The sequence below is a fragment of the Scyliorhinus torazame genome, chromosome 13 (assembly GCF_047496885.1).
Source record: "Scyliorhinus torazame isolate Kashiwa2021f chromosome 13, sScyTor2.1, whole genome shotgun sequence".
Classification (NCBI taxonomy): domain Eukaryota; kingdom Metazoa; phylum Chordata; class Chondrichthyes; order Carcharhiniformes; family Scyliorhinidae; genus Scyliorhinus; species Scyliorhinus torazame.
The window spans coordinates 187,473,483-187,496,355 of NC_092719.1; the positions used below are offsets into that span (position 1 = coordinate 187,473,483).

At 47.2% G+C, this 22,873-nt stretch overlaps 1 protein-coding gene across 1 annotated transcript in view; it reads right to left on the reverse strand.

The window, feature by feature from the left end:
• The window catches only part of atg7 (ATG7 autophagy related 7 homolog (S. cerevisiae)), a 190,483-nt gene extending 171,703 nt beyond the window's left edge, over positions 1-18,780 (reverse strand). Inside the window, exons 1-6 of the mRNA XM_072472593.1 lie at positions 18,595-18,780; positions 18,370-18,424; positions 14,608-14,725; positions 13,629-13,706; positions 6,845-6,961; positions 662-808 (exon numbers count right to left, since the gene is read on the reverse strand). Of these exons, the coding sequence (XP_072328694.1) occupies positions 662-808; positions 6,845-6,961; positions 13,629-13,706; positions 14,608-14,725; positions 18,370-18,424; positions 18,595-18,748 (669 nt within the window). The 5' untranslated portion in view covers positions 18,749-18,780. The remainder of the gene's footprint in view (positions 1-661; positions 809-6,844; positions 6,962-13,628; positions 13,707-14,607; positions 14,726-18,369; positions 18,425-18,594) is intronic.
• Positions 18,781-22,873: the final 4,093 nt, after the last annotated feature.

A 22,873-nucleotide genomic window follows, 5' to 3' on the forward strand; every position in this document is an offset into this window, starting at 1 on the left:
GATTAGGGTATTGCAATGCAAGTTTATAGACGGTAACCGAAAATCAAAATGATCTGCATCTGAAGTCTGAAATGCACGGGTCAGCACGGTGGCACAGTGGTTAGCACTGCGGCCTCACGCCGGCAAGGACCCAGGTTCCTTCCCAGCCCCGGGCCACTGTCCGTGTGCAGTATGCACATTCTTCCAGTGTCTGCGTGGGTCTCATCCGCACAACCCAAAGATTTGCAGGGTAGGTGAATTGCCTACGCTAGATTGCCACTCAGTATCTAAAGGTTAGACTGGGATTGCCGGGCTGTGGGGGCCTGGGTGAGCTGTTTCAGAGGGTCGGTGCAGAGTCGATCGGCTAAATGGTCTCCGTCCGTACTGTAGGGATTCTATGATTCTGGCAGATTTATGAATTTACCCAAGCAGGCACCTCTATTTTCGATCAAGTGACTGCATCATCGCTGTCCAGCAACAGAAACAGTGCAGACAGATTAATGATATCAGCAAGAGAAAAATGAATGCTACCTACAGGGTTTCACTGGGTCAGGCCCAGCATGAATAAGCCAGCTGATCGTCTCGTTTTAAGCAGCCTGCTCCTGTTAATTCAGAACTGCCTTCAATCACTCACCCAGTCATTTGTTCATTACACAGCTATACCTTGGATGTAATTTTGTACCTTGGTCTGACCTTTGAAAAATTCATTCCAGTTTCTCAAAGGTGCCAGCGAAACAGAATCATCTCTGTACTTGACCAGAAAATAAGGAACTGCTGTAACTTCCTCCTTTTGGCAAAGTTCATTGTAAGCATCTTGTAGTGTATGGATCTGTTCAGATAATGAGAGAGAAATCAGCCACAATACTTAATAATAATAACCTTTTATTGTCACGAGTATGAAGTTACTGTGAAAAGCCCCTAGACACCACATTCCGGCGCCTGTTCGGGTAAGCTGGTACGGGAATTGAACCCGCGCTACTGGCCTTGTTCTGCATCGCAGTCTTTGCAGTTTTGCTTTAAAGTTCATGCAGATGGAATTTGTACAGCATCATTGTGGGAGTTCCTCAGGACAGTGCTAACAGCTACCCTATCAATAACCGTTTCCCTATCAGGTGGTTTAGAATTAGGGATGTTCGTTAATTTGCAACTCCTCCGATAATGAGAAAGTCTGTGTCCACCGCGCAGTAGAACTGGACAACTTCCAGGCTTTGGATGGTCAATGAAAGTAAATTTCATAGAATCACAGAATGCTTACAGTTCAGACAGAGGCCATTCACCCAGTCTTGTCCACGCTACCTCTCTACAGTATTAACTCAGCCAGTCCTGCTCCCCTGCCATTTCCGTGTAGTTCTGCAATGTTCTCTGTTCAGATGCTTATGTAATCCCAATTTGCACCAGACAAGAACAAGGCAATGATCATTTTCAGCAGAGATAATCGAAGCACCTCTCCTTAATAGTTAACAGCATTATCGTTGTTGAATCCCTCACCATCCAAATTCTGAACATCATCATTGACAAAAGAAATCTATCAGGACCCAGTCCCATAAATACTGTGGCTACAAGGACAGGCCAGAGGCTGGGATTTCTGAGGCAAGCGACTCATCTCCCGATTCCAAAAAGCCTGCCCACCATCTGCAAGGCACAAGTCAGGAGTGTGATGGAACACCTACTCCTTACCTTGATAAGTGCAGCTCCAAAAACACTCACGGACCTCCACACCATCCAGGTCAAAGCAGCCCACTTGGCCGGTATCTTATCCACCATCTTAAACATTTATTCCCACTGGCAGCAGTGTTTACCATACACAAGAGGCACTGCAACAACTCGTCAAAAGTCTCCCTCGACAGCACTTGCCAAACCCGCTACCCCTACAACCTAGAAAGGCAACGCAACAGATGCGGGTAAACAATGCCGCCTTCAGGCTGTCCTCCAACTCACAGATCACAGTAATTGGGAGATACATCGTAATTCATTCATTGTGGCTGGGTCAAATTCTTGGAATTTCCTTCCTAACAGCACAGGGGGTGTACCTACACCACATGGACTGATGCAGTTCAAGACAGTGGCTCACTAGCAGGATAGTTTGGGGTGGAAAACAAATGGTCTTGCCCATGACTCCTATCCCATGAATGCATTATTGTTTTTTTAAAATCAGTTTACAAGAGAGCAATAGAAGATCGCAACTCAGTTGAATGACCATTATTTTGGCACGAATGTCAAAAATCACTTCAAAACATGTGAATGGAGGATAAAATGGCAGACATTGTTGTTCATTCAACAACTCATCGAGCTGATCCAGTGAGTAAACATATCACACAGGTCTGGGATCGAAATCTAATCTGTGCAGAGTGACCTGATTACACTCAAGGTGCCAGATGTGAAATATGCATGTTCCAGGTGAGTGAGTGCAGGATTGAGCCCATTCCCCCATGCCTCTTCCTGTCAACCTCAGCAAGGTTCCCTCCACCTTCCACCGACCATACCCCAAAGTGTCCCTTCCCCCTATTGGTGTCTTCTGCCTCTTACTGCGGTCTCTTCCTTTCCCTCCCACCTCTTTACCGTTCATCACTTCCTTCCCCTCTCCCTGGCCTCTTCACCCTTTCCCTCTGCCCTGACTTTTCATAGATTCAGAGATTTATAGCAGAGGAATGGCCACCATTCAGCCCATCGTCCCCACGCCGGTCAACAAGGATCTGACTACACTAATCCCATTTTCCAGTGCTTGGCCCACAGCCCTGGGAGGTTACGGCAGTGCAAGTGAATATCTAAATACCTCTTAAATATTACAAGAGTTTTTGACTGAACCACCCTTTCAGGCAGTGAGTTCTAGAGTCACGCCACTGTCCGAGAGAAAAAGTTTCTCCTCAACTCCCCTCTTAGCCATCGACCTCTTTCCTCAAGTCTATGCCTATGCCCGCTGGTCATTGACTCCTCTACTAATGGAAACAGTGCCTTCCTATCCACCCTATCCATGCCCATCATAATCTTATACACCTCTATCAGGTTCACTGCTCCAAGGAAAACTGCAGCAGCCCATTCAATCTTTTCTCAAAGCTCAGACCCTGCAGCCCAGGCAGCGTCCTGGTAAATCTCCTTTGGCTAATCACACCCTTCCTATAATATGGTGACCAGAACTGCATGCAGCACTCCAGTGTTTTAAATAGTTCCAGCATGACCTCCCAGCTCTTGTATTTTATGCGTCGGCTAATAAAGGCAAGGATCCCATATGCTTTCTTAACAACCTTATCTACCTGCCCAGCCACCTTCAGGGATCTGTGGATATGCGCTCCAAGGTCTCTCTGATCTTCAGGACTTTCCAGGGTCCTACCATTCAGAGTGTGTTCCTTTGCCTTGTTAGCTCTCCCCAATTACCTCACATGTTTCTGGGTTGAATTCCATTTGCCCCTGCTCTGCCCAGTTAGCCAGTCCATTGATATTCTCTTGCAGTGTATGGCTATCCGCCTTGCTATTTATCACCCTGCCAATTTTTGTGTCATCCAAGACCTTCTTGATCACACCCCCTACATTTATGTCCAAATCATTAATGTACATCACAAATAGGAAAGCCCCCGGCAGAGATCCCTGGAGAACATCACTGGAAACAGACTTCCAGTCACAGGGACATCCTCTACCTTCATTCTCTGCTTCCTGCCTCTCAGCCAATTTTTAAGCAAATATGCCATTTTTCCTTGGATCCCTTGGGCCCTTACATTCTTAACCAGTCTGCCACGAGGGGCCTTATCAAAAGCCTTGCTGAAGTCCATACAGACTTATATTACCCTCATCAACACGGTAACCTCCTCAAAAGATTCAATTAAATTTGTCAAATACGACCTTCCCTTAACAAATCCATGCTGACTACCCCCTGATTAATCCATGTCTATGCAAGTGCAGATATATTCTGTCCCTCAGAATTCATTTCCAATAACTTCCCCACCTCCGAGGTCAGACTTACTGGCTGACAATTTCCTGGTCCACCCCTACCTCCATTTTTAATAATGGTACAATGTTAGCAGTCCTCCACCTGTGGCCAGAGAGGATTTGAAAGTGACTGCCAGTGCCCCTGATATCTCTTTTGCCTCCCTCAACAGCCTGGGACACATCTCATCCGAGCATGCAGATGTATCCACTTTTAAGGCTGCTAAATCTGCTACTACCTACTCACTGTTAATTTCCTCTGATAGTCCCCAGTCCTTGATGTCTATGCCTGCACCATCCTTTTCCTTGTGAAGACTGATGCAAAGTATTCATCGAGGGCTGTATCCATGTCTCCGGATCCACAGATTATCAATATGGCCCTTAATTGGCCCTACTCCTTCCCTCGTAATTCTCTTGCTCGTTATATATTTTATAAAAACCTTTGCGTTTTCCTTTGTTCTATCGCCAAAGATTTTTTCATGCACTCTCCCAACTTTCCTTTTCAAGTTCCCTCCTGCACTTTTTATACTCCTCTAGGGAGTATGCTATATTGAGCCCTCAATATCTGAAATAAGCTTCTCTTTTTTTCTTAATCCTGACCTTTATGTCCTTTGACATCCAGGGTTCTCTGGTCTTGTTCCCACCCTTTGTCTTTATGGGAACACATTTACCCCGTACTCTCACTACCTCCTCCTTGAAGGCCTCCCACTGATCAGACAGAGTTTTATCTTCAAGTAGCTGCTCCCAGTCCACTTGGGCCAAATCGTATCTTATCTTAGTAAAGGCAGCCCTTCCCCGGTTAAGAACTTTTATTCCCTGCCCATCCTCATCCTTTTCCAAAATCTAACTGAATTATGGTCACCATCTACAAAATGCCTTCCACCTGCCTGGGTTCATTGCCGAATATTAGGTCCAGAATTGCCCCCTTCCTTGTTGGGCTTTCTACTTACTGGCGAAAAAGATTCTCCTGGGTGCAATTGAAACACTTTGCTCCCTCTCTACCTTGCACATTAAAACTATCCCGGTTCATATCTGGATAGTTAAAATCACATTTACTGCCTCATTATTCCTGTACATTGCTGAAATTCTCTCCCTGACTGTTTGGGGGCATTTGGTACACACCCAACAGTTTTGTTTGCCCCTTATGTTTTTTACTTCTACCCATATGATCTCATTTGGTGATCCTTCCAGGATATCATTGCTCTTCATTGCTAAAATGATGAATATTGCAAGCTCTCCCGCTCTATCTCCTCTGAATACCCTATAACCAGGTACGTTGAGCTGCCAATCCTGCGCATCTTTCAGCCTTCTTGGTCAAAGCTATGAGATCATACTCCCACGTGCCTGTGTGCCCTGATCTCATTTTCCTTATTCCTCAGGCTCCTTACATAGAATTTACAGGGCAGGAGGCCATTTGGCCCATTGAGTCTGCACCGGCCCCTGGAAAGAGCACCCTATCTAAGCCCACACCTCCACCCTATCCCCGTAACCCAGTAACCAAACCAAACCTTTTTTTGGACACTAAGGGGCAATTTAGCATGGCCAATCTACCTAACCTGCACATCTTTGGACTGTGGGAGGAAACCGGAGCACCGGGAGGAACCCCACGCAGACACGGGGAGGACGTACAGACAGTGTCCCAAGCCGGGAATCGAACCTGGGACCCTGGAACTGTGAAGCAACAATGTCAACCTCTGTGCTACCGGTGTCGCTCCTTGCATTGAAATATATTCCATTCAGCCTTGTTAGACTCACTTCTTTCTTATCTAGCCTATGTTTCCTCTGCCTTTCAGACTCACTGACATTTTAGCTTCTAATTCAATCAGTTTCTCTCCTCTCTGAACGACTTTTCAGGAGTCCACCCCTCTGCCAATTTAGTTTAAATCCGCCCCAACAGCACTAGCAAACTTCCCCACGATGACGTTGATCCTGTTCCTGTTCAGATGATCCAAAGTGTACAGGTTCCACCTCCCCAGAAACAGTCCCAATGCCCAGGAATCTAAAGCCCTCCCTCCTGCACCATCTCTCCAGCAGCCACACATTCATCTGCTCTGTCCTTCTGTTATTATACTCAATATTGTGTAGCATCAGGAATAATGTGGAGATCATACCTTTGAACTCTTGCTACTCAATTTCCTACTTAACTCTCTAAAGTCTGCTGCAGGACCTAATTTCTCTTTATTCCTGTGTCATTGGTCCCAATATGGAACATGGCCTCTGGCTGTTCACCCTTGCCCTTCAGAATGCCCTGCAGCAATTCCATGGCATCCCTGACCTTGGCAACCTGGTACCAGGTGGCATCCTCACCCTGTCTGTCCCTCCCTCGCCCCAGCCCTTCTGCTCCGCCCCACTTTCTCTCCCTCCCTGACTTCTTCACCCTTTCCCCCACCCCACTTCCTCACCCTCTTCATGGGTGGCCCCCTGGTTCCTAGAACTTGTCACACTACCGCTGCTGGCATGCAATTACATGCAGGAATACTCAAATACAGGGGACCCAACCATGACAAGGTGAATGCATTAACAAGGAAGGATCCAAAAGCACAAGATAAGGAGAGAAGAAAGCTGGCATGAATGTTTCTGTAAAAAGCATATCAATAAAAGTGATTATTTTTTTCAATAGAAACAGTTTTATAAACAACTAAATTGGGCTCTGCCTTCAATACTCATCACCACAAGCTCACCATTCTGAAGGAATTAAAGCGAGAAGCTGTAATGTTGCCTCAACTTAACCCAAAGAGCTTTGAATAATATTTTCAAAATGTGCATCTCTTTCTTACCGATCGTAATGAAAATTATCTGCATTTTGAAGGTTTAATGTTATTACAAGGGAACGGACAGACTCAAAATATGTTTTTGGTGTCATATTTTGGGAGCAGAGACATTACCAAAATCCTGAAAGTGTTTTATAAAAGCAAGGATCCACATTATAACTTCCATTCTTTAATACCTGATATGTGGAGAACTTTTCTGCCAAGCTGACTGGTTGCTGGACTATGAGAATCCCTTCACTGAAGCACAGTGCTGGAAATGCAAACCAGTAGTAGAAATGATACTTCTTTAAATCCTGCAAAACATAGTTTCAATGAAGCAAGTTAGCGCTCAAGAATAACATTTTCAAAAATAAACACAGATGAAAAAGAAATGCAAAACGTTCTCCAGTTTCACGGAACACACTCACATTTAATCAACATGAAACTCACAGGAAGTAGTTGATGCTAAAACATTGAATATATTCAAGAGGCGGCTGGATATAGCACTTGGGGCAAATGGGATCAAAGGTTATGGGGAGAAAGCAGGATTAGGCTGTTGAGTTGGATGATCAGCCATGACTGTGATAAATGGCGGAGCAGGCTCGAAGGGCCAAAAGGCCTCCTTCTGCTCCTATCTTCTATGTATCTAAGTAACATACAGCTGGGTACTTGCTCATGGCATGTGCAGTAGAATGAAAGGTGAACTATTCATAGAATCATAGAATGCCCACAGTGCAGAAGTAGACCATCTGGCCCATCAGATCTGCACCGACCTTCCGCAAGAGCAAGACCCCCCCCCCCCCCCACCCTGCCCTATCCCCATTACCCCTCGCATTGGTCATGGTCAATCCACCTAACCTGCGCATCTTTGGACTGTGAAGGGCATCGGAAAAGAGCCATGTCCTGTCCTCATCTCACGTATATGCTTCCAGCGTAAATACTAGAAATGTTTGCCTTCTTAACAGAGGGTTTTGAAACTTATTTCAGAGTTTGACATACATAATCCGAGTGGAGATCAGCCAACAGCATAGGCTAGGAGTCACATGTTCTTAGTTTACTCAGCAACTTAGATCCATATTTCCCCCCCCCCCCAAAAAAAAAACAAAAGAAAATTATGCTTCAAAAGTACATCTGCATAAATATTTAGTCAAACTTCACCCAACCCGGCACATAGTTCTGGAGTTTGGTGTTAGAGATGAAGTAAGTTAACTCGATTCTGTAAACAAGGTGCATATTATTCCCTTTGAAAGAAAATGGATGGATAGAGACTATTACTGTAGCAAATGGTATTTTCTCACAGAATCTCGGCAGTCTTGTTTATAATTAAGTTGACAATTGGTGCAGACACCACTCTCACATTTGCAACCAAACACATGATCGTGCATGGTGAAGGGCGGTAATAAGAGAATATCACGAGTCAAAAAGCTTAGCTAAAGTCTTGGATGTTTTGAAAATGACTTTTTATTTATGAAAGTTTTCAATATCGCAACAAGAGTGTTAACTTCTACTGTAAATTGTTATTTTTTGAGACGACATTATTCATCTATTTGTTTAGGACTAACCTCAAGCATCGAGTTGCTAGCCTTTGCTAATATTTCTAACAGAAACATGACACTTATCTCTTTTAAAGGCAGTTAATTATTTTGAGGCCCTGTAGAGGCTTCACAGCTGCCATTTTGCTCGACAACATCCTACGCTCATTTTTCTCAAGCGATTTTGTTAAATCTTTGTCCCTTGTTAATCCATGAACATGTCATTCCCATGTCATGTAAACAGCTAGATTTAAATGATTCAGAGACTACAGCCATCTCAACCATATACAAGATCAAAATAATTCTAAAATTGTTAGCAGCAGCTACATTATCAAAAGGTAAATGCTCCTGAGTTTAACACACTTAATTTGTGTTCAGCTTCAAATCGGAGCTCGGAAAATAAAAAAATATTTGCGGGAGAGTTCAAGGGCTCCAGATAAGGGAGGAGTACAGGAGACCGAGGATAGGTTGGTGCGCCTTGTGTACTCTTTACGTAGAGGTCGGAAAACTAAATACGGGACGGGAAGGCCCGGTGGGATGGGAAGATGCTTAAGAAGTCAGAAGCACAAAGGGACTTGGGAGCCCTTGTTCATGATTCTCTTAAGGTTAACATGCAGGTTAGGTCGGCAGTTAGGAAGGCAAATGCAATGTTAGCATTCATGTCGAGAGGGCTAGAATACAAGAGCAGGGGTGCACTTCTGAGGCTGTATCAGGCGCTGGTCAGGCCCCATTTGGAGCATTGTGAGCAGTTTTCGGCCCTGTATCTAAGGAAGGATGTGCTGGCCTTGGAAAGGGTCCAGAGGAGGTCGACAAGAATAATCCCTGGAATGAAGAGCTTGTTGTATGAGGAACGGTTGAGGACTCTGTGTCTGTACTCATTGGGAGTTTAGAAGGTTGAGGGGTGAATCTTATTGAAACTTACAGGATACTGCGTGGCCTGGATAAAGTGGACATGGAGAGGATGTTTCCACTTCCAGGAAAAACTAGAAGCAGAGGACACAATCTCAGACTAAAGGGACGACCTTTTAAAACTGCGATGAGGAGGAATTTCTTCAGCCAGAGGGTGGTGAATCTGTGGAACTCTTTGCCGCAGAAGGCTGTGGAGGCCAAATTACTGAGTGTCTTTAAGACAGAGATAGATAGGTTCTTGATTAATATGGGGAAATGGCGATGAGAAAAATATCAGCCACAATTGAATGGCGGAGCAGACTCGATGTGCTGAGTGACCTAATTCTGCTCCTATGTCTTATGGCCTTATGGAACAAAGCAAAGTTCAGGAAAGAAGCAAAACTTAAATCCCAGACCCCTGACCAAAGATGGACTTCCTGGGAGAACCTGACTGAATAGAATTCCAACAAAACATGTAAGTTTTCATATGCTTTTAAACAATTATTTATATTTTATTTGTTAGAGCCATGTTAGTAACTGATGGACAACATGATGAAAGAAATCGGGGGAAAACTGTTAATTAGTTGCTGGTTCCAAATCAGGTAGCTCTGAAACAGCATTAAACAATTTGATTTTTTGGTTTCATGCAAGGTTTCCATTTGTAATGTTAATTTTCCTACCTGTCTGGTGAAAATTAGACATTTGAACAAATCAACAAATAGTTAATGGTCATTTAAGCCAATTATTAAAATCTAACAAAGAATCTATGATGTTACAAGCACAACAGTTGACATTTTTAAACCTTTCAAAACATATGAAATGAAATGAAAATCGCTTATTGTCACAAGTAGGCTTCAAATGAAGTTACTGTGAAAAGCCCCTAGTCGCCACATTCCGGCGCCTGTTCGGGGAGGCTGGTATGGGAATTGAACCGTGCTGCTGGCCTGCCTTGGTCTGCTTTCAAAGCCAGCGATTTAGCCCTGTGCTAAACAATATCCACTGGCAGAGTTGAATTCAGGTCCAATGGGGTGACATCAAATAAATTAAGTTATTGTAATATAGTAAATCTACAAAGCAGATTTTTTAAAATTAGTTCATGGTATGTGGGGGTCACAGGGTGGACCAGAATTTACTGCCCATCCCTTGGAAGTTAAGAATCAACCATGCTGTTGTGGATCTGGAGTCACATGTAGGCCAGACCAGGTCAGGATGGCAGATATCCTTCCCTAAAGGACATTACTGAACCAGATGGGTTGTTACGCCAATCAGCAATGGTTTCATGGCCATGAATTCAAATTTCACCCGTCTGCAGTGGCAGAATTTGAACCTGGGTCCCCAGAGCATTACTCTGGGCCTCTGGTTTATTAGTCCAGTGACAATAGCACTAGGCCACCGCCTTGTTTTCATCTTGACACAGGTAATAGACATGCCTCCAATTAGATGGTGGATTAGGGGGTGGTTTAGAGGGTAGCAATCAAATCCACTCCAAAATTTGAGTACAATTCAGGCCTACATTGCAGGGTGGTTCTCTTAAGAGTGTTACATGCAGGAGGCTTTCCATTTGATAAACAGGGGTCCTAGCTGTGCCAATGGTTCAGGTAGACATTAGAGATCACGTGACAAGAATATCAGGCACCACCACAGAGATAAACAGACACCATACGAGTGCCAGTTTGGCTCAGTACTCTTGCCTCTGAGGTAAAAGGTCACGGGTTCAAACCTAACCCCTAAGATTTGAGCAAATAATCTGTGTTTACATTTCAGCAGGATATTGCGGGTGTGTCATTGGGGCTCTTTCAAGTGAGACATTACGCACAATCCCATCTGCCCAGACAGATGGATGTACAAAATGACAAGCCACTATTTGAAGAGCAGGATTCCTTCAGGGTTTAAGCCAACATTCTTCTCAATCAAAATCTCCAAAAGCAGACACGCTGGTCGCTGAATGTCTGCGTGACCTTAGCTGTTGCGTTTGCCGACAAGACAATAGCGACTGTATGTCAACAGTAATTAGCTGGCTGTGAAGCATTGCGTGATTCCCTGAAAACACGAAAAGCATGACAGAAAAGCTTGCTACTTATTTTTAACACTGTCGAGGTAAACATTTCTTCTCCAATCAATACCCCAGAGAACAAATGAACTGATCATGTGCCTCATGGCTAAAGAGACCTTCAACATTTACCCAAAAGCATGGTAACACAGTGGTTAGCCCTGTGGCTTCACAGTGCCAGGGACCTGGGTTGGATTCCCGGCTTGGGCATTGCCTATGTGAAGTCTGCACGTTCTCCCAGTGTGTGGGCGGGTTTCCTCCCGGTGCTCCGCTTTCCTCCCAAAGTCCCAAAAGATGTGCTGTTAGGTGATTTGGACATTGTGAATTCTCCGTTAAAGTACCCGAACAGGCGACAAGAGTGTGGCAACGAGGGGATTGTCACAGTAATTTAATTGCAGTGCTAATGTAAGCCTATGTGTGACACTAATAAAGATTATTATTAAAAACATCACTGCGATTCAAAACAATAAAGTGGACATGAATCGGTCTGAGACAAGGGAAAGCAACTAAACAAATGCTACTCTACTAAATTACAACAGTATTTGTAACATTATCTAAGGAACACTGATCCTCTGCAGTGTGAATGATAGGATTAATGAATCATTATTATAGCCGAAACGGCAACTTCCGGTGATGGCGGGCGAGAGGCAGCCGCATGTTGGAAGGCTCCCACTCGGTTACAGAATTTTCGGTGTTTTAACGCCCGGTCCCGGGGGCAACGGAGGCTGAAAAAATTGTAGGAAGGCACAGTGAGGAGAAATGTCCAAGTTTGGGAAAAAAACAGCCGTGAAAAAGGGGGTCAATGAAAGTCCGCCGGTGAGTGGAAAAGTCAGCGCAGGAACTGTAAGGAAAGTGGAGGCTGGGGCACCAGGGGAGGCCGCATTGCTCACGGCAGAAGAAATTACCAAGGTGATGGCCGTGAAACTTAAAAACCAGTTCACAAAGCACATGGAAGCGATGAAGGAGATGATGGGGGCAGTATTGAAAGTGCTGGTGGAGGAGGCGATTGCCCCGGTGAGGGCGGCGGTATCCAGCGCAGCGGCGGAGGTGCGGGATCAGGGTGAGACACTGAAGGAAGTGGAAGAGGCGATATCGCAGCACAGTGATCAACTCACCTCGATGGGGAAGGAGCTGCGGAAGGTAACAGAGACCAACAAGGGTCTGCAAGCCAAAATGGAAGATCTGGAAAACAGATCCAGGCAGCAGAGTCTGAGGATCGTGGGGTCTGCCCGAAGGGGTGGAAGGCCCGAGGCCGACGGAGTATTTTGCCACGATGTTGGCGGAGCTATTGGGGGAGGGCGAAGGTCCCTCCCGATACAAACTGGATCAGGCTCATAGGTCGTGGAGGCCTATACCAAAGGCAAATGAAGCCGCGAAGAATAGTGACTGTTTGATCCGTAGGTACAGCGTGAAGGAGAAGGTCCTGTGCTGGGCAAAGCAGAAGTGGGTGGTGCAGTGGGCTGGAACTGGTATACGCATATACCAGGACTTGACGGTGGAGTTGGCGAGGAGGCGGGCGGCCTTCAGCCGGGTGAAGAAGGCACTGTACATCAGCAAAGTGCAGTGTGGCATAGTGTATCCAGCTAAGTTGAAGGTGACCTACAAATCCAAGGACTTTTATTTTGGGACGGCGGAAGCGGTGGAGGGGTTTGCGAAGGCAGAAGGACTGTGGCAGAATTGAGAAATGGGACTGAGAACTGGTCTTGTACCGATGTAGCCTCATGGAACTTTATTTTTTCACTGCGTGTTGGTGTATGTACTAAATGAGTCAACGCTGTATATATTTGGACAAGAGAATAGTTGGGACTTTCATTTGCAATGATGGTTCTATGGGGCTTGGGTGTGTACGCTGGGGTTGTGAGTTAAAGGGAATTTCTTTGTTTCCCTGGGACCGAGCAAGGGGGAAGGAGACCCGGGCAGGGGCCTCCACGCTGGCCTGTTGAAGCCGGCCAGTGAACGGAGTGAGGTGGGGTGAGGGGCTGCGGCCATCGCAGCCTGGTAGAACAGGTTTTGATGAGTCTAGCCGGCGTGAAAAGTTGGGGGGGGGTCTACAATTCATGGGTGTCATTCACAGTACACTTTCGGGGATTGGATGGCCTCGAATATTTGGGGTTGGGGGGGGGGGGGGGGGGGGGGCTATATATGTCAATGGTGACCATAGGCGATCTCCGATTCCTTTTTTTTCTTGGGAGGTTTTGTTTTATTTGATGTTTATATTGTCATGCAGACCGTTGTTTGGGGCCGAAGGGCCTGTTCTGTGCTGTATTTTCTATGGTCTATGTTGCGAATAAGGGTATTGGTATTGTATTCGTTACCGTTTACTGTTTACTGTTTGTTGGTGGGATGTAAATTTTGAAGAAAATGTGAAAATGGAGAATAAAAATATTTGAAAAAAATAACAGCTGAAACAAATTTAAAATTTGTTTAATTCACAATTTCTGATAATCTCACTTTATAGAAGTCTATGAAAAATAACAGCTATATATATACATATTTTTTAAAAATACTTACTGCAAAAGTCAGCAAAAGAAAAGTGTTCAGCAAAGAAGGATCCTCAATTGCTCGGCCAGATTTTATTGTGTCCCAAATCTACAGGAGAGATGATTATAGTTTACTTGGAGGAGGAAAAACAAAAGTTTAAATCTATTTTTAAATCGATCAAAGGTGACCAAGAATGGTGTTCAAATTGGATGAATTTACAGCATCCAAACACACAGACACATATTTGATCAGCCAACTTGACTGATTCTATGTTATACTACAACATTATAGGTGAAAATACGTCACAGCTATTGTACCATGTTTCAAATATACACGTGCAGAAGAATAGGACATCGCAGTGAGTTATTCAGACTTCATGCTCACTTCCTATTTACTATGTCCAATAATCAAGGAATGGCTTGGTTTATCTCTAATTCTAGAGTTACTCTCTTGCAGTACGCACAGCTATAATAAAGTAATCACTTTAAATCAATGCTAACTCTGATCACATCAGATTCAATGGTGGAATGAGGAACTGAATTTGCTGATTCTAGCGAATTTGCAGGGAACGGAAAGTCTGCAAGATGTGCAGTTGAGTTAACTTGGCTCCTCACTGACTTCAAATTATGTTTAATGTAAATTCGGCAAATCTGAGTTCATACCAGACCGTCAGACCACATTCTTATACATGCAACACATCAACATCTGCCTTTTATATAATCGAAGTGTGGGTAAAGCAATCACAATCATCGCTTCTTGTGATCCAGATCAGGCTGCTCACCACATGAATTAAAAGAGAATAGTTTATGTGGATCAACTAATCCAAACCAGCGAATGTAAAGGGGGTTAAAAGGCATTAAGGATTACACTGCAAACACTCTGTCCAAACAACGCTCCAGTAAACAGATCATGTTTTTAAACGCTGACATATGCTCCTTAACTTTATACATCGGACAACCAAACACAGAGTTCTCTCTGTGAATAAAGAATGCTCCTTTTTGCCACTCACCTCCTTGCCAACTTGCTCCAGCAAAGCCTTCTTATCAGTGGATTTAAATAACTGCAATGTATTGGTATTATACAGAGTGCCGAAGGCAGGACAACACCGAGGTGGGGTCACGGCATTCCTAAATGAACAAGTAAAATAAATTCCTTTGAGCAGTACAACAGAAAGAAGAGTGCTAATTATTTTAGAAGTTCTAGGTGTCTACTATTTAGCCTAGATTTAACTTACATGAGATGTGGGCACTGTGAGCAAGACCAGCATCTGTTGCCTACCCCTAATTGCCCCCGCGGTGAGTGACTTGATGGGCCATTTCTGAGGGCAGTTAAGAGTCAAACTCATTGCAATGGGTGTGGAGTCACATGTCATCCGGACCAGGTAAGGACGGCAGATTTCCTTCCCGAAAAGGCATTCGCGAACTGGATGTTCCTTTTTGCAAAAATTATTGATGGTTGACACGGTCACCATTACTGAAACTAGTTTTATATTCCAGATTTATTAATTGAAGTTAAATCTCACCAACTGCCGTGATGGGAGTCAAACCATTTCCTCAGAGCGATAGTCTGAAAATCTGAATTATTATTCCAGTGAGGTGGATTGGTCATGCTAAATTGCCCCTTAGTGTCATCTAAATATGTGCAGGTTAGGTGGGGTAATGGGGGGTGGGGGGGCTGCTCTTTCAGAGGGTCGGTGCAGGTTCGATGGGCCAGGCGGCCTCCTTCTGCATTGTAGGGAAGCTATGGACATTACCACCATCTCCATACTGTACTTTGAGTGAAAGGTTAAGGAAACCCACAAAATAAAGGGGCGTAGGCTCCCCAATGGCTAAGCTTATCTAGGGAGCATCTGAAGCATTTACACCAGGATGATCCCAGATTTCATCCTTGGCGTGAGCCGAGCTGGATTGGCAGCAGAACCACAAGATCCAGAGCACAGGGAAGGAAACCCTGGCCAAGGAGAACATCGGGAATGGTGGCGACATCTGCCTTTACTAAAACAGTCCAACGGTGCTCGTAGTCAAGGCTCACAAATAGGAGGCTGATCAAACTACTGGAGGGCATCCAAAAAATGTATTTGACAAGGATTCCACATCTTTAAGAGTGGAAGTGAGAGAATGGTTTGTGGTTCCTGCCACAAATGTGGCTAGGATCTGAGTTACAGATCCTTCAGTTTGACCACACTGAATCAAGAGTCATGGTGATAGAAGGGCGGCTCCATCTTACACTATATTGTATTGAAATGGCAGGGACTTTAAAACAAAAACTCGAACAATTAGCAGAACCACATGGTTTGCAATTGAGAACGGTCAATATTAATGAGGGAAACATAAAATTGAGAATGAAAAGAGATTGACTGAATGCGAAAATTAAGTTCCCGAATTAACAAACAATTGGTAGAGGATTTATTTGAAATGAGCCAAGTTATATGATCAGTTGTGGCACACAAAATAATTGCTTTTCTTGCTGAAACCTCACAGTATTAAACAACACCCAATTACTGGAACTAAAAATGTTCGAGATTGTTATTTTCACATTATAGTCAGCTAAGATTCTGGAACAAAGTTTGGAATTTGAAAATTATAAGAGTTCATCTTGTGATGTTCATATTGTGCTGCTCCCAACCTGTTTTTCCTGTCTTCTTCTTGCTCCTCCCAAACCTCGTGGTGCACAAAGGTAGATTTTTGTCTGTTTCCATAGCTAGTTCTTCCTGGAACAGGTCCCTCGTTTGTTGCCAGAGGCTTATAGCTTGAGGCTTGGGCACCACTCCACATCAAGAGTGGATGACAAGGAATCTCTCTCACTCTTACTGCCAGTCATGGGTGCGTTGGAAGGATTTTGCAGGTTGACACTCGGCCTGTTTGGTTGCATTATCAATGCACCTTCATGGCCATCAAGTCCTGGGGTGCATCTCGAACCTGGAACACGTCTCGAACCCGGAGCTGCTGGCTGAGAGACAGGGGCGCTACCCACCACACCACAAGACCTCCTTGTTTTTGCTGCGGGATGGTATAAACAGGATGCAACTGCACACACAGATTTATTCATCAAGTCACATGCACAATGGCATATCTGGATAATGGTTTGGTCAAGGGCCTTCAGTAATGACCTTCAGACCAGCAATGCCACAATAAAAAGCGCACAGATAGGCAACCAGGCTAATCCATCCACAACTTGACTCCAAATTGATGAATCTGTCCCAAGTTAACAACTTCAGTTGCTAGTTTGGGTTAGGGGTAACATATAAAAGATTTGCTGCCTCATGGGAAGAGTAGAGTTTCATTTATGTTACAGATTTGCTGCCTATGTAACCATCCTCATCAGCAGCCATCCTGTGGTATAATGGGGCTCCTGAAGTATTATCAACATGCAACAATGTACCTGTTTTCAATTTCCAAGTAGCTCCTATTCTGAAGAGAAACATGTTGATCGTGCATGATCCTCAATGCACAAGGAAACAATTTCCACCATCACGCATGCATATTCCCTTTGACAAGTTACGTTTGACCCAGTTATGTGTGGATTTCAGTTTAGAACATGCCAAAATATGAAAAGAAAAAATATAAAGCCTATCCCTAAATCTTCAGCAGGAGCATTCGAAAATCTCTCTGTTGGTCTCAAAGTTGTAAAGTATCGTGACTTCTTTGATCAATGAATAATGATAGGCCCCAGGAAACCATGGGGGCCGAAGATTATTTATTTATTCTTGTAATTGATATTTGTCATAAATAATGAATGTTTGAAAAGTGGTTCTGATTGGACTGAACTGAGCATCCTTTCAATATAATAAAGTCTTGGCAAGCTTTGACATAAAGGTCCAGTTATAGTGATGCCAATAGTTAACAAAGTAGCACACTGCACAGGGTAGATCAAGTCTTTGATAACATGATGATCAAAAGCTTTTTATAAAAATCACCTTTATCAACTTATGTCAACCATCTTCTCACCACAAATTGAGATTTCATAAGTAACTTAATAAAATTAAAAATTTGTTGGTCATTCACCTTAATTACCACAGAAGTGGACCTTTATATCAAAGCTTTGTTAATTTTGCAAGATTGAGTTAATCCATTATAGTCATAAAGGGACATGAACCATGGCATTGTGTTGCTTTGATCTATGGTAGCTGGAAATATCTTTGTATTTGCAGGTGGTTACGCGACAACCATTGTAACAAAGACTGTTCCTGGAATGTAAAGCACTAAAGTGCAATATCACCGAATAAGAGAATACAATTTTAATCCCAGTACATAAAACAAAAGAATTCCCAATTTAGTTAAGCTCATTTGAAACAAAACTTACATTTATGATATTTCATGTCTGTAAAGATGTAGATTTTGGTTTTATTCAGGGGATACCTACTATGGGGGTACATCAAGGAATGAATGTCGAAGAGAATGTGTCATTTACATTGATGTTTCAATGCAAATCAATTCATGTTTATAAACAATAAAGACTGTCATACAAGCATAGTGGTAGCAAAGCACCTGTTCAAAGGCACTTAAGTTATCATAGTCAAGGTCAAGTCAATGCAGTTGAAGAACATATACTGACACTATTACAACTATTTGCCAAGGTTCCAGTGCAGGGATTTACATGTCCGCAGATAACAACATTGGAATCAAAACTGACATCTACCAAGACTCAATTTAAAACTGATGACAAGGAAGAAGAACCCCGGGGGTGATGGAAGAGTAGGAAAAGCGTTTAAACATCCCTTTGAATGCTGGCAAAAATAATTTACTGATGATCCCCCAGTACAATTACTCACACATCAAATGCACTGAACTCCAAAGTTAGTCGAGTTGGCAGTCCAGCAGGATCACCTTTCGGATAAGAAAATACAGTTTACTTTTTATTTATTTTGCTGCATGTTGTTTTTAAAATAAGTATTTAGCATAAAGCCAGTAATAATGCATAAGCAGGAGGCGGGAGGGAGAGGGGGGTCTTTGCAAATCAAACCCATGGCGGTGTTTTCGCCCTCCCATGACGGTACCGTTATAGTAATAGCCCCTTATGTTCCGGGGGCTCTCGTCCAGTCTGTAATCATTCAGCTTCCTCTGTGTGAGTTCGTGCCAGAAACCTGCGTCCAAAGCGCTGCTAAAGGGGGCAAACTGCAGCGCCAGCCGCCCGGTGTCACACCCCTCCATCCCGCTCCGCTCCAACGCGGCCACTTCCGCATTGACACAGCGGCGCGCATTTCATGCGTCACCCTGCGCGGCGCAAGAAGAGCACGTCACAGGGAAAGGCTTGACCGATTGCCCCCCCCCCCCCCGGAGACAGAGAGAGAGAGAGAGAGATAGCAGGTGTGGAGAGAGAGAGATAGCAGGTGTGGAGAGAGAGAGAGAGAGATAATAGGTGTGGAGAGAGAGAGCAGGTGTGGAGAGAGAGAGAGAGAGCAGGTGGGGAGAGAGAGATAGCAGGTGTGGAGAGAGCAGGTGGGGAGAGAGAGAGAGAGAGCAGGTGGGGAGAGAGAGCAGGTGTGGGGAGAGAGAGAGAGATAATAGGTGTGGAGAGAGAGAGCAGGTGTGGAGAGAGAGATAGCAGGTGTGGAGAGAGAGAGAGAGATAATAGGTGTGGAGAGAGAGAGCAGGTGTGGAGAGAGAGAGAGAGAGCAGGTGGGGAGAGAGAGAGAGAGAGCAGGTGGGGAGAGAGAGAGAGAGAGCAGGTGGGGAGAGAGAGATAGCAGGTGTGGAGAGAGCAGGTGCGGAGAGAGAGCAGGTGTGGGGAGAGAGAGAGAGATAGCAGGTGTGGAGAGAGAGCAGGTGTGGGGAGAGAGAGAGAGATAGCAGGTGTGGAGAGAGAGAGAGAGCAGGTGGGGAGAGAGAGAGATAGCAGGTGTGGAGAGAGAGCAGGTGTGGGGAGAGAGAGAGATAGCAGGTGTGGAGAGAGCAGGTGTGGAGAGAGAGCAGGTGTGGGGAGAGAGAGAGAGATAGCAGGTGTGGAGAGAGAGAGAGCAGCTGTGGGGAGAGAGAGATAGCAGGTGTGTAGAGAGAGAGAGAGAGAGAGCAGGTGTGGAGAGAGCAGGTGTGGGGAGAGAGAGAGAGATAGCAGGTGTGGAGAGAGCAGGTGTGGAGAGAGCAGGTGTGGAGAGAGACAGCAGGTGTGGAGAGAGAGCAGGTGTGGAGAGAGAGCAGGTGTGGGGAGAGAGAGAGAGATAGCAGGTGTGGAGAGAAAGCATGTTTGGGGAGACAGAGCAGGTGTGGAGAGAGATACCAGGGGCGCGATTCTCTGCTCCCGCGACTAAGTGCCCACGCCGTCGTGAACGCCGTTGAGGTTCTCGACGGCGCGAAACGGCCCCGGTCCTGACCGATTCAGGGCCCGAAAATGGGCTAGGATTGGGGCCGTGAGAAACTCGGCGTGTGTGTCGCGCAAGCCCTGTTGTCGCCGCGCGACGCCCGAATGACGCGGCGCTGCGTCATAAATGGCGCGATCCGCGCACAGAGGAACCGGAGGAGAAGAGAGAGGAAAAGATGGCTGAGCCCCGACGAGCCGCACCGAGGTTGCGGGACACGGACCTGGACACCCTGCTGGATGAGGTCGAGCAGAAAAGGGACATCGGGGCGAGGTTGGCACCGCTGTGAGTGCTGTGGGGCAGACCCCCCGGACGGGGGAGCAGTGTCGGAAGAAGCTGCACGACCTCACTCGGGCTGCGAGGGTAAGTGCCATGAGGGTGCCCCCAGGCTCCCCCCCCCCCCCCCCCCCTCCCGGCACGAGGGGGGGGGGAAGTGGGGGCGGGGCGGGGGGGGGTTGGGGCATCAGGGGAGGTTTGGGGGGGTCAGGGTGCCCAACGATTTACTCGACCCACATGAGCCCCGCCCCCCCCCCCCCCCCCCCCCGCCGCGATGCCATGGCGTGCTGTCTCCTGAACCAGCAAAAATGTAGTTTATATCTGCACGCCCTGATGATACCCGCCTAATTGTGATGCTTTATCCAACCCCCCCCCCCCCCCCCACCCCACCCCAGGACAAGACAGCTCACAACCAGCGTGAGCGTATGAGAACCGGAGGGGGTTCTCCTGTGCTGCACCCGCTAAACATTCACGAGCAGAGGGGGATCCGCCACCCGGGAGGTCGCGACATGCCATTTCGGAGGCGCAGAAGCAAGTCAGACAACCCTGCATGTCCCCCCCCCCCCCCCAACCCGTCATTGTCTCCCTCACACACTGCCCACTGCAGCCTCGATCCCCTCCCCCCTCACACTCATGCCACTGCACCCTCGCTCCCCTCCCCCCCTCACACTGTGCACCCACCACCACCATACACCCGGGCCACCGTGTCTAACGAATCCGGAATCTTTATGTTCCCCAGGGCCAGCCGCCGAACGTCCAGGGACGTCTCGGCCAAGAGACAGCGAAACATCGCCAACGACAAGTGCACCCAGGGACGCACGCCAGAGGTTGGCAGTCGGTCGAACAGGAGGGCAAACCTCTCAGTATGGGATGCAGGACCGGGACGCTCACACCCCGAGAGAGACAATAGTGAGGAGCACAGGGTAGACATTCAAGATGAATCGCACATCACGGCCACACACTCGGTGGAATCACCTGGAGGTCAGCACGACATGGCCGGCATGGAGCTTGTGCCGGGCCATGAGTGGGAGGAGAACAGACCAGAATTCCTAACGGACGATGACCTCGAGCTTGCGGCGCTGCTGTCCCCGACACCATACACCATCACAGAGACACTCACCTCGGTTGGGCATATAAGTGATGAGGCTCCCGGGTCACGGTCTGGTGCGCACCCCACAGCCGAGCCAGTACAGCAGGTGGAGTTTGGAGCAGCCGAGGGGCTGGACAGTTGGAAGGCAGCCCAGGCCTAGCAAACAGCTGCCACCCAGACGGCTCCCGGGTTCCTGGATGAACTTGACCCACCCGGACGACCGATGCATTTGGACACCCAGGGACTGAATAACGGGATGAGGGCTATCTTCCAGGACCTGCACACGCAGTTGGAGGAGTCCATACGCGATCAGGAGCAGGGAGTGGTGCCGCTCATCGCAGCCACCGAGGCCGACACCGCACGGGTGGCGTCCGCGGTGGAGGCAATAGGTGAAAGGGTTTAGGCCATGGGTCAGGTTCTGCAAGGCGTTGGGCTTCACGTGCACGCGTCATCCATGGCCCAGGAGAGGGCTGCCCTCTCACACGTAGCCATCTTACAGAGCCAACAGGACATTGCCGCCGCTCTCCGGGCCCTGGCCAAGTCTCACGATGCCATGGCCCGGTCCCAGCAGGCGATGGCACAGTCCCAGCAGTCAGTCGTGGAGAGCATAGACCGCCTGGCGCACGTGATGGATGGCGTGGCGCACTCACAGGTTGAGATCGCACAGTCCTTGGCAGGAATGTCGCACTCCCTGGGCTCCGTCTCGGCGAACATTTGGACCATGGTCGATCCCGCTGCAGGCCTCCAGGACTGGCAGCGCCAGGTGTGGGGCCACCGGGCTCCCCGAGGGAGGAGGAGATTCTGGGGCCCGTCCCGATAGCTCCATCAAGGAATGTCCCGGTACACTCGGCCTCCCCCCGTTCCGTCCCTGGCGCATCTGGTGGGCAGCGGGCAGGTCAGGGTGGCACAGCGCCATCCAGCACGCCCACCGAGCAGTCTGGCCCATCGAAGCCGGGCCGCCTAAGGAAACGCGTGCCGACGGGGAGCCATGTCGAAGGGCGTGATTCTCAGCAGTCCGCCTCCACTCCTGCTGTACCATCTGGGAACACACCTCATCATTCAACATGGCACTAATCACACCCGCTTACCCACTCATCACTGTTGTGCAATCCCATAGTGCCGCAATGGTAAGGTGATGTGGAATTGGTACACCCTAGGCCTTGCTGGACGCCTGTGGCGCCCTGGCACCACCATCAGTGGATCCACCTGCTCCTCCTCCTGCTCCCCCCCAAGCACTTCCTCTGCATTCCTCGCCGTCAGGGGGTCAATGTTCCCCTCGGCATCCCCATGTACATTCGGGTCCTGAGTGCCTGCGGCCTGCGCGGCGACGACGGGCCACTCCGCGGCCATCCCCTCTGCTGCACCGGCAACCGCTGCATCTGCAGCCACTGTGGGCCGTCTGACTCCACGCTGCCGGATGGCAAACTGCAGAGCTGCGGCTCCAACCACGGCAGTAAACATCACTGTCTGGTTGGCATACATGGTGACCTGCAGGAGGGTGGTGGGGGGCAGAGAAACGACACGTTACACGGAGGTTCTTCCACACCTCGCCAGCCGGGCTGCATGGGATACCTGTGTGCCCCGGTGGGCTGGTCGCGCTGCAGATACGCACCC